General features: G+C 42.0%; 1 protein-coding gene across 4 annotated transcripts in view; it reads left to right on the plus strand.

Moving 5' to 3' along the window:
• The window catches only part of MTR (5-methyltetrahydrofolate-homocysteine methyltransferase), a 150,319-nt gene that overhangs the window by 22,131 nt on the left and 112,894 nt on the right, over positions 1-15,294 (plus strand). For all 4 annotated transcript variants that reach the window (XM_053207418.1, XM_027046946.2, XM_027046948.2 and 1 more), the window contains exons 9-13: positions 4,597-4,697; positions 5,791-5,852; positions 7,557-7,624; positions 10,499-10,578; positions 13,285-13,397. In XM_053207418.1, the coding sequence (XP_053063393.1) occupies positions 4,597-4,697; positions 5,791-5,852; positions 7,557-7,624; positions 10,499-10,578; positions 13,285-13,397 (424 nt within the window). The remainder of the gene's footprint in view (positions 1-4,596; positions 4,698-5,790; positions 5,853-7,556; positions 7,625-10,498; positions 10,579-13,284; positions 13,398-15,294) is intronic.

The raw sequence follows: 15,294 nt of genomic DNA on the forward strand, positions 1-15,294 counted from the left end.
ATATGGTTTTTATAACGTTGAGGTATGTTCCCTCTGTACTCACTTTGTTGAGAGTTTTTATCATCAGTGGATGTTGAAATTTGTCAGTTGCTTTATCTGTTGAGATCATAGGATTTTTATTTTTCATTCTGTGCATGTGGTATATTCCATTGGCTGACTTGCAGATGTTGGACCATCCTTGCATCCCAGGGATAAATCCCACTTGATCGTGGTGTGTGATCCTTTTAATGTAGTGCTGAATTCTGTTTGCTAATATTCTGTTAAGGATTTTTGCATCTTTGTTCATCAGGGATATTGGCCTGTCATTTTCTTTTTTGGGGGTGTCCTTGCCTGGTTTTGGGTATCAGGGTAATACCTCGTAAAGTAAGTTTAGAAGCATTTCCTTTCTTCAATTTTTTGGAAGAGTTTGAGAAGGATAGATATTAAATCTTCTTTGGATGTTTTGGTAGAATTTACTAGTTAGGCCTTCTGGTCCTGGACTTTTATGCTTCAGTCTCCAAACTAGGACAATAATTGGTCTGTTGAGATCTTCTATTTCTTCGTGATTCAGTCTTGGAAGATTGTAAGTTTCTGGGAATTTATCCATTTCTTGTAGGTTCAATTTACTGGCATATAATTGTTCATAATAGTCTCTTATGACTTTTTTGTATTTCTTTGTTATCACTTGTACTTCTCTGCTCTCACTTCTGATTTATTTGAGTCTTCTCCTTTTTTCTTAGGGAGTTTAAAGTTTTGTCAATTGCATTTATCTTTTTAAAAAACCAGCTCTTCGTTCCACTGATCTTTTCTATTTGTCTTTTTAGCCTCTATTTCATTTATTTTTACTCTGAACTTTATTATTCCCTTCCTTTTGCTAACTTTGGGCTTCGTTTATTCTTCTTATTCTAGTTCCTCTGGTGTAAAGTTAAATTACTCATTTGAGATTTCTCTTGTTTTTTTGAGGTTGACTTCTGTTGCTCTGAACTTTCCTCTTACAACTGCTTTAGCTGCATCCCAGAGATGTTGGTGTGTCATATTTCTCTTTTCATTTGTCTCTGTAGCTTTTTAATTTCTCCTTTGATTTCTTCTATGACACAGTAGTTGTTCAGTAACATGTTTAATCTTCACATACTTGTAGTTTTTCCAGTTTTCTTCCTGTAATTGATTTCTAGTTTTATATCATTGTGGTTGGAAAAGATGCTTGACACGATTTCAGTCTTCAATTTTTTGAGACTCATTTTGTAGCCTGACATGTGTTCTAGAGGATGTTCCATGTATACTTGAGAAGAACCTGTTTTCTGCTTTTGAGTGGAATGTTCTGTATATATCATTGTTAAGTCTATTGGTCTCATGTATCATATTAAGGCTTCCTTATGGATTTCCTGTCTGGATGATCATCATTGATGGAAGTGGTATGTTACAGTCCTGTATTGTTGTATTGCTGTCAATTTCTCCCTTTAGGTCTGTCAATAATTGTTTTATGTTTTTTGTTGCTTCTGTGTTGGGTGCATATGTATTTATTGTTGAATTTTAAGATTTTGTTATCTTTTAAAGCATTTTTTTTTTCAACGTTTATTTATTTTTGGGACAGAGAGAGACAGAGCATGAACGGGGGAGGGGCAGAGAGAGAGGGAGACACAGAATCGGAAACAGGCTCCAGGCTCTGAGCCATCAGCCCAGAGCCTGACGCGGGGCTCGAACTCACAGACCGCGAGATCGTGACCTGGCTGAAGTTGGACGCTTAACCGACTGCGCCACCCAGGCGCCCCAAGATTTTGTTATCTTTTAATTACCATTCCTTGATCTGATATGTGTTTTGCAAATACTTTCTCCCAGTCTGTGGCTTGTCTTCCCATGATAGTGTCCTCTGCTTAGCAGAAGTTAATTGTTAATTGTAGTAAAGTCTAGCTTGTCAGTTTTTTCTTTCATTGATCCTCCTTTCAGTGTTGCCAAACTGACGACCACCTAAGTCTTCTGTGTTATCTTTTTTTCTTTCTTTCAAGTTTTAATTTAAATTCCGGTTAGTTAACATACGGTGTAATATTAGTTTCAGGCTGTGTTATCTTCATATATATCTTTATATCTTTAATAGTTTTGTAGTTTACATTTAAGTGTGATCCATTTTGTAAGATCTTTGTCTCCTTGAATTCTTTCAAATATGGATGTCTCATCTTTCCAGGACCATTTGTTGAAAAGGAAGTCCTTTCTCCATTGGTTTGCCTTTGCTCCTTCATCAAAGATCACTTGGCTGTATTTGTGTGGTTCTTTTTCTGGACTCTCTTTTTCATTCCATTGATCTATTTGTCTCTTCTTTCACTGATACCATTGATTACCTTCGCTTGTAGTGAGTCTTGAAGCCAGGTAGTGTCAGTCCTTCCATTTTGTTCTTCTAATTCAGTATTGCACTAGTTATTCTGGGTTGTTCACCTGTCCATGTGAACTTCAGAATCAGTTGATTTGTAAAATAACTGGCTAGGATTTTCATTGGGATTGTGTGAATGAATATATAAATTATATATTATAAATAGGGATGAATTGGTATTTTAACAATACTGAGTCTTCCTATTCATGTACATGGAATATCTCTCCACCTATTTAGATTTGCTTTGATCTCTTTATTCCAAGGTTTGTAGTTTTCCTCATGTAGATCTTGTACATATTTTGTTAGAATTACACCCAGGTATTTCATTTGTTTTCGTGCTGACGTAAATGGTGTTGTGTTTTAATTTCTTTTTTTTTTATGTTTATCTTTATTTTTGGGACAGAGAGACAGAGCATGAGCAGGGGAGAGGCAGAGAGAGAGGGAAACAGAATCAGAAGCAGGCTCTGGGCTCTGAGCTGTCAGCACAGAGCACGATGCGGGGCTTGAACTCGTCAACTATGAGATCATGACCCGAGCCGAAGTCAGACGCTCAACCGACTGAGCCACCCAGGCGCCCTGTGTTTTTAATTTCTAATATCAGTTGCTCATTGCTGGTATATAGATAAACAATTGAATTTTGTATATTAACCTTATATTTTGTGACCTTGCTATATATAATCACGTATTGATTCCAGGAGTTTTTAGTTGATTCTTTGGGATTTTCTACGTCGACAGTCTTATCTGTGAACAAAGACAAAGTCTTCCTTCCCAATCTGTATACATTTAATTTCCTTCTCTTCTTGCATTAGCTACGACTTGCAGTATGATGTTGAGACTTGCAGTATGAGGAGATGAAAATGGACATCCTTTGTTTTGTTCCTGATATTAGGGGGATATTAGTTTTACATCATTAAGTATGATGTTAGCTATAGCTCTTTTGTAAATGTTCTTTATCAAGTTGAGGAAGTTTCCCTCTGTTCTTAGTTTCCTGAGAGTTTTTATCATGAATGGGTATCGTGTGTGTTTGTTAAATAAACTTTTTTCGGGGGGTGGTAATTTCAGATTTATAGAAAAGTTGCAAAGATAGCAGAGAGAATTTCTATATACTCTGCATCTAGTTTTCCTCAATGTTACTATCTTACATAGCTATGGTCCTTTGGTCAAAACTAAGAATAGTATTGCTATTAACTAAACTCCAGACTTTATTTAGCTTTCAAGTGTTTCCACTAATGCCCCCTTTTCTGCCTTAAGATCTAATCTAGTATATACCGCATTGCACTTAGGAATCATAGCAAAAGAAAAAAAAGTGAAATATGAAAAACTAAAAGATCTCCTAGACTAGTAGCTTCATAGTTAATTTCTGAATTCCTGAAGGCCTTAGGGGCCCCCGCTGAGAGTGGGATTGGTGGGATTACTTGTTAGAGCAGCTCTGCTTAGATCTGTGTTATTTGAGTCCACAGTAAGTTTCATTTGCAAAATGAAACTTCATTTTATAGTAAAGAAATTAGCTTAATTTATAAGAGGACAAATTATAAGTCCAAGGTCACCTTGCAAGTCGGTTATAGAACAAAGACTAATGAATCTTGGTCTTCTACACTCCCACAGTGGCTTCTATGTGTCATTAATGTGCCTTCTACCTCCATAATTGTCCTTTTTCTTTCTCTTATGTGTTGATTTCAGATCAGATGTTTATTAGCAGTGGTAGTTTGCAGGCATTTCTGCTTCACAGGATACCATTAACCAAACTGTGAACTTATTCGAGGAGATATCCGAGGCAGGGTCCTTTAGCTGTAACATCACCTGACGTGGGAGACGTAGACAGAAACATTCAGTGCTTCTGGGGACTTTGGTGAAATGGCTTTGTTTATATCTGAATGGAGGTGCTAAAGCTGAAGTGGAGATTTATTATCTGCTTGGTTTTAGATATAGTCCTTTCTTTATTGTGACTCTTTTTTAAAAAAAAATTTTTTTTTTTTTTAACGTTTATTTATTTTTGAGACAGAGAGGGACAGAGCATGAACAGGGGAGGGGCAGAGAGAGAGAGGGAGACACAGAATCGGAAGCAGGCTCCAGGCTCCGAGCCATCAGCCCAGAGCCCGACACGGGGCTTGAACTCACAGACCGCGAGATCGTGACCTGAGTCGAAGTCGGACGCTTAACCGACTGATCCACCCAGGCGCCCCTATTGTGACTTTTTCTATATGAAGATATTTTGTGTGCAAGATGATGCTCCTAATATCTTTTTGTTTTTACAGCATTGGATTAAACTGTGCTCTGGGTGCAGCTGAAATGAGACCTTTTATTGAAACAATTGGAAAATGTACAACAGCCTATGTCCTCTGTTACCCCAATGCAGGTGTGTATTTCTAGGGAGTTGCACCTGAGGAAATGCAAATACACAAGACAGGGATAGGTAGGGTTAAAAGAGTTTATTTTGCAGGTCTTGGTATATAGTTGACATTCAGTGGGAATCTTCTAAATGAAAATACAGTGGGTTTAGACCACTGTTTCCCTCTAGACTTGAAGGAACAGTTTGACTCAGCCTGAAAGCCTCGGAATTGGACAGACCTTTGGGGGATGAATCCCAGGTACATAGCCGAGCAGAGCCTTGCTTTTGGTGACAGTGCTGGCCGAGTGAATGTGGCCAAAGAGGAGTGCAAGAAAAAGAGGAGAGGGAGCCCTCCTGTCCATTCCGCTGTATTAACAACCTGTGTGTTAGATTATTCCTTTCTAAAAGTTAGCTCTTCTAGTTTACTATATGTAAGAAATTTTAAGATATTTATTTATAGGCAGTTCTCAAACTATCCAATTAGAAACTGGTAACCCATTTTGGATTAACCAGATTTCCTGGTGAATGTTTTTGAGCATTTGCTTAGCTCCTTAAGGGTAAACATCATTGTCCAGCTTTCTTTCCCAAAATATATACATTTTAATGCTTAATAAATTTTCTTTCCCACCAGGAGAAGAAAACTAGAAGGGGATAATAAATAAAACAGGAAATTGGTTAATTAGATGCTAAAGTTTTACTGGAAACTTTTATTTGGAAAAATGTATTTGAGAGGTGATTGGTTGTGTTTTTTTTTGTTTTGTTTTTAATTTTATAGCCGGTGCTCTCATCAATTCAATGGCTATGTAGTACTCTCCTAACCCCCGCCCCCAAGCAGCTAGCTGACAAGATTGAGTTTCCTTCGTGGGAAGGGGCTGGGGTGGTGACTCTTCTTTCAGATGGAAGAGAAATAGTCTCTGTTTATTTGCCTCTGTGGTTTTTTGGGGGGCGGGGGTGTGATACCTTTTCATTTACTGTGTTCATTATTAAGAATTATAGTTTGATTTTGCAAACAATCATCATATAATTGTAAACTTTTCTCACTTTTAAACCTAAAGCCTTCGGCAACATTAGTCTGCACGTCAAGGCGATTTTCAATAACGCTTGTAATCTGCTTTCCTAGGTCTTCCCAACACTTTCGGTGACTACGATGAAACTCCGCACATGATGGCCATGCAACTAAAGGTTAACGATTCTCTTTCCCTTCAGTTTTTAAGAGATAGAGAAATGAAATCTTTGATTTACAGTATCTAGAGAATATTTAGAAAACTTAAAATTTTCTCCTAAAGCAATCCCAGTGTATGTATAACAAAAGCTGAACTACTCTGGGTGCCTGGGTGGTTCATTCTGTTAAGTGTCCGACTCTTGATTTTGGCTCAGGTCATGATCTCACAGTTCATGGGATTGAGCCCTGCATTGGGCTCTGTGCTGACAGCATGGGACCTGCTTCGGATTCTCTGTCTCCCTCTCTCTCTCGCCCCTCCCCTGCTGTCTCTCTCTCTCTTTAAAAAAAATTTTGTTTGTTAATTTTTATTTCTTTTTGAGAGGGAGAGAGCATGAGCTGTCAGCACAGAGCCCACGTGGGGCTCAAACTCACAAACCACAAGACTATGACCTGAGCTGAAGTCGGACACTTAACCGACTGAGCCACCCAGGCGCCCCTCTCTCTCTCAAAATAAATAAATATTAAAAACAAACAAAAAAATGGCTTAACTACTCTGAATTAAGGTGGTGGAGGCAGAGGGAGGGGCTTGACGGCAGCATTTTTCTTCCCATCAGGCACTGGTGTCTGTTGCAAAATTCCCAGTCAGGTCCAACCCGAACTAATTGAAACTAGGCTGTTCTCTGCAACGCCCTCACGTGGTGGCTCCCCTCCCCCACTTTGCCTCAAGCATACTGTTGGGAGCATTGATGTCTTCTTGCTCCCTGTTGTCACAAGGATACCTTCTTGCCCACATACCTCCCACCTTGGAATCCCAGGTCTTGGGACCGTACCACCCACTAACTCCTGGGTCTCTTTTCCTCATTCCTTGAAGTTTTAGCTTCTGGCTCATTAACATTCTCTCCTAAATGATTTCTGACTTAATTCTTGAGACTTCAAGACCTTTCTAGTAGATGATCTTTCCAGTTCTCCGACTTCTCAGTTCCTTGACTTCCTGTTTCAGTTACTGTCCTTCCCTAACTAGCTTGTGGTTAAATTCTACACCACACTGTCCAGTATGCAGCCACTGCCGTGTGCCGAGAGCTTGAGATGTGACTGAGGAGCTGAATTTTTAATTCTTTAAAATTTTAAATTAATTAAAAAATTTTAAATGTGGATTCATTTTTGAGAGAGAGACAGAGCACGAGTGGGGGGGGGGGGTGCAGAGAGAGAGAGGGAGACACAGAATGCGAAGCAGGCTCCAGGCTCCGAGCTGTCAGCACAGAGCCCGACGTGGGGCTTGGACTCCCCAACTGTGAAATCGTGACCTGAGCCAAAGTCGGATGGATGCTTAACTGACTGAGCCACCCAGGCACCCCCATAAAATTTTAAATTAATTTAAATGTAAAAGCTGGTATGTACTTTATGTGTTATTTGATGTGCTATCCAGCTCATCATGTGATTCCACTCAGCATATAGGTAAAAAAAAAGGTCTTTATTATGTCCTAGTAGGCAAATGATTACATCATTACATTTTAAATGGTATAAAGGATTTCATAGTTACCTGAGCTATGTTCCCTGCTTTAAACCTATCTAAGGCATGTGAAAGCTTTGTATCTTGGATTATGTTTAACCCTCTTTTTAGTGAAACATTCATTTATGAAATGTAGATCTCTTTTCCGCTGAAGGGGTGGTGGTGAATTTTGAATTCAGATGGACTCTGAAACTGTTTCTTTTCCTAAATGCAGGGCTTTGCTGTGGATGGCTTGGTCAATATAGTTGGTGGGTGCTGTGGTACGACACCAGATCATATCAGGTGGTAATCATTTCTAAGTATTTTACCTTTTGTTGTGGGATGAATTGTGTCCCCACCCCCCAAAATTCATATGTTGAAGTCCCAACCTCCCAGTTCCTTTGAAGTGACTGTATTTGGAGATAGGATCTTCAAAGAGATGATTCAGGTGAAATGAGATCATATGGGTTGGCCGTAATCCAATATAACTGGTGTCTTTGTAAGAAGAGATGAGGACACAGTCGCACAGAGGAAGGGACCCTGTGAACACATAGGGAGAAGAAGACATCTGTGAGCCAGAGAGGCGACCAGCTCTGCCAACACCTTCTTCTCAGACTTCTAGCTTCTAGAACTTTGAGAAAAAAATTTCTGCCGTTTCAGCTACTCAGTCTGTGGTATTTCATTATGGCAGCCCCAGCAAACTAAGATACCTTTATACTGTGACAAATTCCAAAAACAAAAGAAGATTAATAAAATGAATCCCCATGTGCCTGTCACAGAGTTTCCATAATTTTCAGTATTTTGCTTTTCTTTCTTTTTTTATCTATTTCCCAATTTTTTTCCCCTTAGAACATTGTAAAGCAAATTCCATCACGATATTCTATCCATAAATACCTGACTAATATTCGGAAAGTCAAGGAAGGACAGCTCATATTTCCTGTGGGCAAACACACATCCCCATTAGTTCTCTCATGGAAGGAAAAGATGACAAGACAACCAAGCTCCTTGAGGTCAAGAGAAGTCGCCCGGTCATTGGCCTAACCCGTGTTGTTGAGCGAGCATCTGAGGGACAGGGTGTGAAGGAGAGCATGTGTTCAAGTCCTTGCCAGTGTGTGGCTTAAAGAGGCTTGCAGTTCAGTGAGATAGGATACAGTTTAGGACTGTTTGTAACTTGCTTTTTCCCTAGAGTGACGGTCGATTTTGAGCCAGTCATCCCACTGTGCTGAGTCTGTGCACATGATATGTCCGCTGTTCTGATGTATCTAACATTTCACTCTTTTTGTTGGCTTCTGTGATAGACTCTGTTAAGAGCCTATATAATTTTTATTTTTATTTATTTATTTGTTTTTAATGTTTGTATTTATTTTTGAGATAGAGTGAGACAGAGCATTGAGCAGGGGAGGGGCAGAGAAAGAGGGAGACACAGAATCCAAAGCAGGCTCCAGGCTCAGAGCTGTTAGCACAGAGCCTGACGTGGGGCTCGAACTCTCAACCATGAGATCATGACCTGAGCCGAAGTTGGACGCTCATCCTACTGAGCCACCCAGGCATCCCAAGAGCCTCTGTAACTTTTTTTTTTAATTTTTTTTTTTTAATGTTTTTCTTTATTTTTGAGACAGAGAGAGGCAGAGCATGAGCAGGGGACAGGCAGAGAGAGAGGGAGGCACAGAATCTGAAGCAGGCTCCAGGCTCCGAGCTGTCAGCATAGAGCCCAACACGGGGCTTGAACCACGAACTGTGAGATGACCTGAGCCGAAGTCGGACGCTTAACTGCTTAACTGACTGAGCCACCCAGGCACCCCGAGCCTATGTAATTTTTAAAACATCTTTTAAATAATATCTAAAAGCTATCAGTAGTTGAATATAGTATATCTTTCGGTTTCCTTTTGTTTTTAAGGTTATCCTCTCCTTTTTAAAAAGAGTTGTTTTGTTTTTATTCATTTATTTTTTAAAGTTTTATTTAGAGAGCATGAACAGGGGAGGGGCAGAGAGAGAGGGGGAGATAGAGAATCCGAAGCAGGCTCCACACTGTCAGCGTGGAGCCTGATGTGGGGCTCAAACTCATGAACTGTGAGATCATGACCTGAGCCAAAGACAGATGCTCAACCGACGGAGTCACCCAGGCACCCCTAAAGAGAGTTGTTTTAAAAATACCTGTGGGGTGGGCCGCCTGGGAGGCTCAGTCAGTTAAGCGTCCAACTTCAGCTTAGGTCAGGATCTCACAGTCTGTGAGTTTGAGTCCCACATCAGGCTCTGTGCTGACAGCTAGGAACCTGGAGCCTGTTTCAGATTCTGTGTCTCCCTCTGTCTCTGCCCCGTTCGCACTCTGTCTCTGTCTCTCTCTCAAAAATAACATTAAAAAATAAATACCTGTGTGATTGTGTGTATATACATGTAGGCGTATATGTTTCTATCTCTGTCTACTCACCTGTGTGTGTGTGTGTGTGTGTGTGTGTGTGTGCACGCACACGCTCTCCTGCTGCTTCTACTGGGGCATCTGCATACTAATCTAGGTCAGCAGAGTGAGCAGTTCATACAGGTCCTGATAAATGTAGTGGAGTAGCCTGATTTTTCCAAGTTGATCTAAGACATGATTTACTACAGCCAATAAGGTTAAGAAGTGTGTGCACAATCAAAGCAAATTTTTGAGAGTAATTATTTTTGGGGTTTTAAGTGATTTATTACTATATGCCCTCCCTACTGTGTGCCTATGCTTGGAGAAAACAGACCTACAACACAGGCCTGCATTCGTGGCACCCCGTCTGCTGTGTGCTCCTCCTCTACGAGGAAGCCTTTTTTCTGTCAAACTACTAGGAAGCAAGCACATGGTTCACGGAGGGAAGGACACCTATGGGTTTGGGAAAGAAAGGAGGGGATTTGCTGTTGGCATTTGCATAAACCATCCCATCCATCTCTCAGTGTGTGTCTCTGAGCGCAGAAGCTGGTACAGTCAGTGCCCGGCAGACTGGGCAGGTAGAGAAAAGTTCAAGTTTGTACGTTCATTTTCGGCCTTGCTGAGAAAACTAAAAGGCGTAGCTGCTGCCGCACGTTTGGAATTAGGTACATAATTATGTGCATAATTATGTTAAATAGACTTAATTTCATAGCTGGAAATTAGCTTAATTCAATTTATTTTCTTCTGAATTAATGGATGTAGTGTTTTGTCTTTTAACTCAGGGAAATTGCTGAAGCTGTGAAAAACTGTAAGCCTAGAGTTCCACCTGCCACTGTTTTTGAACAGCATATGTTACTCTCTGGTAAGTGGTAGAGACACAATTGTTAGGATTTCAGAAACCACTTGTGGGTTAATTCCGTACGTTTATTCCGAGTGGTGGTGATATGTGTGCCAAGTAACCTGCTTCTTAGGTCAAGAGGCGTGCGTGTTTTCTGGCATTTAAGTGGCTTCTAGTGGAGAGTACAGGTGGGAAATGTGCAGAAGGCACAGGTGGTTCGCCCAGGTGGGGTCTCTGCTCAGAGTTAGAACTCACACAGTCGCGGCTCTGTTACGCACCGCTTTGAAAACACGCTCTCGGCCACAGGCTAACCATTTGAATCGTCGGATTTGCCGTTAGTTATTGAAAGTTCCAAACCGCCACAGACAGTGGTTTGTAACGACGGCAGCCTCTTCCTAGGAAATCGTTTGCTTCTAGGATATTCTTGCCATGATCCTGCATTTGCTGTGTGTTCAGGACTTTACAAAGAGGTGTAGTTACTGTTCTGTTGGGTGCTCATCAGTCCTGTAAGGTGGGCAGCCTCCCTTTTCTGGAATGAGTTTTGATGTTCAAATAAGGAACATCAGTAAAGTAGTCCATTATGCCGACTATTAGAGAAATAACTTTAAGTTTTATATTTTCTCCACAATACTAAAATGACATATTCTTAGATGGTATTTTTAAGCAACAACAACAAAAATGTATGTGTGTATATGTATTTATAGATATACAGATATATGTATACAATAACAGATTCTTAGAGAATCTGCAAATAGCGCACGTGGGAAATTATGTACCCTAATAACTTAGAATTTAACATGTCTCAAAATTGAAATATGTGTGTTCCTTATGTTCCTCTAAGGAAGTTGAAATAAAATCTAAGGACAGCAAAAGCAGCACCTCCTTTTCTCAGTCAGAACATATTTCATAGAATTCATCCCAGTGAGTGAGTGTGAAGTTGGGTTAAAAACCCTCTGCAGTCTTCCTGGCTTTCTGTTCATTTTCCAGAAGACGGAGAGCAAGCCTAGAGGGAGTGGGATTTAGGGGGTGATGGACACCCCTTACCCCAGAACGTGGCTTCTGCCAGGGAGAGGTGTGGTAGGGTAGTTGATTTCATCCTTAGATCTTAAGACTACTGATTGACTTTGCCAAGATTGAAACAAGAGAACCTTTTAGATAGGATTTTTAAAAATAATTTATGTGGAAGAATCAAAGAAGCCTCTTCTTCCAATTTGAATTTCCAGTGCTATTTCTAAATTGCTTTTAAAAATCACCTTCAATCAGATTTTAAAAGAATGAAATCCAACACACTCCTTTAAGTGGTTCTTTTATAGATTGCAGACGTAAGGAAAATGTAGCTTTTATGTCAGATACCTCACATTGATAATAGTTGAGAAGCACTTTGTATACAATGCTTGTAGGGCGATGACGCAGGGTCCCCCTCAGCACGTAAATGTTGGCACCCCTGTTTGCCTGCCCTGCGAGCCTCGGCGTCTGCCTTCGGATCAGGGGTACCCCGAGGTTCACGTGGAGAGTCACTACCAGTGGGAAGAAATCATAAGACAGAACTGGGAAGGGATGTCTCCCCAGTCTGTTAACCAGTCTGGAAGACCTTCATAATTACTCATTTTGTATTCATTATTTTCCTCTCCCCGATATCTTGTTCCTTTTCAACCAGTGCTTTGGCAAAGGATTCAAAAGCCATTTTCTCTCATTAACAACAACAGCGATGACTGCAGATGCTAATTTTATGCTTATCAGTATTATCTAGTCTCGTTTTTACAGTATTGCTATGAAATGTATGAAAAAAGTGTTAAAAAACATCCTTTTATGTCTCTCTTTTATAAAATCAGAGACCACAAAAGAAGCAGCCTTGGTCTGTGTGCTGAAATAGCTGGACGGGGCTTGGAACCCGGGGCTGGCCGTCCCCAGATCCTGCCAGACCCTGTCTCCTCGTGCTTTAAATATCATTAGAACAGAAACAGATAACAGCGTTTTCTGTAGCGATAACTTTGCACCGCCTGTTGCTTTTTACCTCGGTTAATGTGTTCCTAATTGTAAAGCTGGTATTTGCCCCTAACCTGGCCCGTACCAGGGGAGATGTTACGTCCCCTTGGCAAATAAGGCAAGAGGTGCAGACAGCCTGAGTTGCGTTTCCCAGAGTCCGCTCACGAGTGGAGGGTGTGCCGTGGCGACTCCAGTCTCCCAGGGCTCATCCTGGGTCCTTCCTGGTGACCCAGTCCGACCTTGCTGGTCCCGGTCTCTTGGCCTCTGGGTCAAAGACAGCAGGTAGAGTTCTGAGCACGCCGCTGGGGGGATGAAGGAAGCTTGCCCCGGCTGGCTTCCCGCTGATCTCCAAGTGGCCAGCTGCGAGCAGTCCTTTGGCTCCTGACCTCCCAGCCTTGGCCCCACACTCTTGGTGAAATAGGGGTATGACGATAATTTTTCCTTGTTTATCAAAGCGGGTATGATGCAGTTCCTTAGAAAAATTTTGAACTGAAAAGCCCTGAAATAATTCTTTTGAGAGTTGTGGTTGTAAGTGCAGCCATAACATACAGCCTTTGTCATGTTTAAAGATTTCTGGGGGAAGAAGGCTGTGGTCCTTCCTCACCCCGCGTTAGGCGTCCTGTGTAGCCAGATGCGCTGTGCCGCCAAAACTTCTTTTCTTTCTCATGAAAGCGCTTGTTTTCTGTCTGTCTCATATCATCATGTGAATTTCCAGAAAATTCTCAAAATGCTTCTCCTTTTAAGGTCTAGAGCCCTTCAGGATCGGACCGTACACCAACTTTGTTAACATTGGAGAGCGCTGTAACGTGGCAGGATCCAGGAGGTTTGCTAAACTCATCATGGCAGGAAACTATGAAGTGAGCATCTTAGACCCTTGAGGCATCTGCCATGTCGTCGGCTAGACGGCATGTCAGTGAAACCGCTCTGCCTCTGAGAGAGTGATTTGCAGCGCGGTGGGGACTGTGAGAACGGTCATGCGTGTTAGCAGCGGGCTGGGCAGCTGGGAGGGGAGGCTTCGGGAGACCGAAGCCGTTCTTACTAACGTTGGTCGCAAAGAACCTCATTGGGGATGTGAAGTGGGGTGAGATGGGAGGGATCCCGGTTCCGACCTTTTCTGTTAATTGTGAGATAAATTTAAAAATTTGAGGATACTCTTCATTTTGGCTTCTCACAAATCCTTCTAGGGAAAGAGGAAGCCGAGAAAATTCCTATCCACTTCCTCATAACCACATCAACCAAGTGACTCGTAGTGTTTCTGATTCTGCTGGCTCTGGACTGACACAGACAAGCAAACAGAAAAGAAGGACTAGGCCTCTGTCTTGGAAAGTTGACATGATAGTTTAGCCACAGTATTTTCAGGCTCAGTCACCCTGCGCATAAGCAAAATCTGATCCCAGAAGTGCCTCCCCTAAGCATCTGGATAGATTTTTTTTTTCTTATTAAAATCAGAAGTTAAAATTGGAGGAGTTTAGTCTGATTTATCTTATCATCAGCTGTCACTGAAGTTTTGCTTTAGGAAGTAGGTCTTCCAGACGCCAGTATCAAACCGGACTTAGTTTTACTCACCGAGAAAGGGCCCGTCTGTCATCCTTTGCGGCCCTCTAGCCGAGCCTCTTAGCTGGTTCCTGGCCATCCTGTCAGTCTTCTTCCCTGTGCTCCTGCTGCTGCTCGCCTCCACTGTGTGCTTCTGTCACCCCAGGCCAGAAGCTGCCGCAGGGTGACATTTTTTTGCAGATGGGATAAAATCCAAACTCCTTAGGCCACTATTCAGTTCTCTCCATGCAGGCACCAGACCTCCCTCATATCCTGGTCTGTCATTCGAATATTCCAGGAGGCTTGCTTCTGCCCTGCCCCTCCCTCCCCCATGCCGTGCCCTTTTTTTTTACATGTCGCTTCTCCTCTAAAATCCTCATGAGCCTTTGTGGTTCTATGGCGTTCTTCCATTGGCCATGTTTCTATTTATGTTTTGATTCTTAGGGTCATTCTGTAGCATCCCTTTCAGCCCTCAGATTTGACAGATTTGACACGGAGAACAGAGGGCGTTTTAGGAAGATGCAAGCAGATGGGGGTAACAGTGTCTAGCATTTAGGGGCGCCTGGGTGCCCCAGTCGCTTAAGTCTGACTTCAGCTCAGGTCATGATCTCATGGTTCGTGAGTTCGAGCTCTGCATCGGGCTCTGTGCTGACAGCTCAGAACCTGGAGCCTGCTTCGGATTCTGTGTCTCCCTCTCTCTCTGCCCCTCCCCCGCTTGTGCGCACTTTCTCTGTCTCTCAAAAATAAACAAACATTAAAAAAATTTTTTGTTTTAGTAAGGTCTTACTATGGGCCAGTCATGGTGCTCAGCACTTTACGTCACTATTGAACCCACACAGACCTGTGAGATGGGTATTATTATTATCCCCATCTTACCAATGGGCCTTTGGGGCAAGTTAAACTACTTGCCTGTTGTTTTCCGTCAAGTAAGTGATAGACCCCCAGTGTTCTCTGCTGTCTCTGCCTAGAGTCCACAGGACGAGGAGGTGGTGGAGGCTGGAATGGGATCAGTAGGGGTGACTCCTTATTTGATTCTAATTTCCCTTGAAGTAATGATCCCTCAAGGCTTTGCGGTTTGCTGGGAAGAGCACTGGCCTAAAAGAAACCCCAGTGCTGAGTGTTGCTCACCTTGTACACATGACTTCATCATAGTGTGCCCGTGTGGGAGACTCGGACCTCCACGCTCTCACTCCGTGACTCTTCTGGAATAGAGAGGCGGGG

This window comes from Acinonyx jubatus, chromosome D2 (assembly GCF_027475565.1).
Source record: "Acinonyx jubatus isolate Ajub_Pintada_27869175 chromosome D2, VMU_Ajub_asm_v1.0, whole genome shotgun sequence".
In the NCBI taxonomy this organism is placed as follows: Eukaryota; Metazoa; Chordata; class Mammalia; order Carnivora; family Felidae; genus Acinonyx; species Acinonyx jubatus.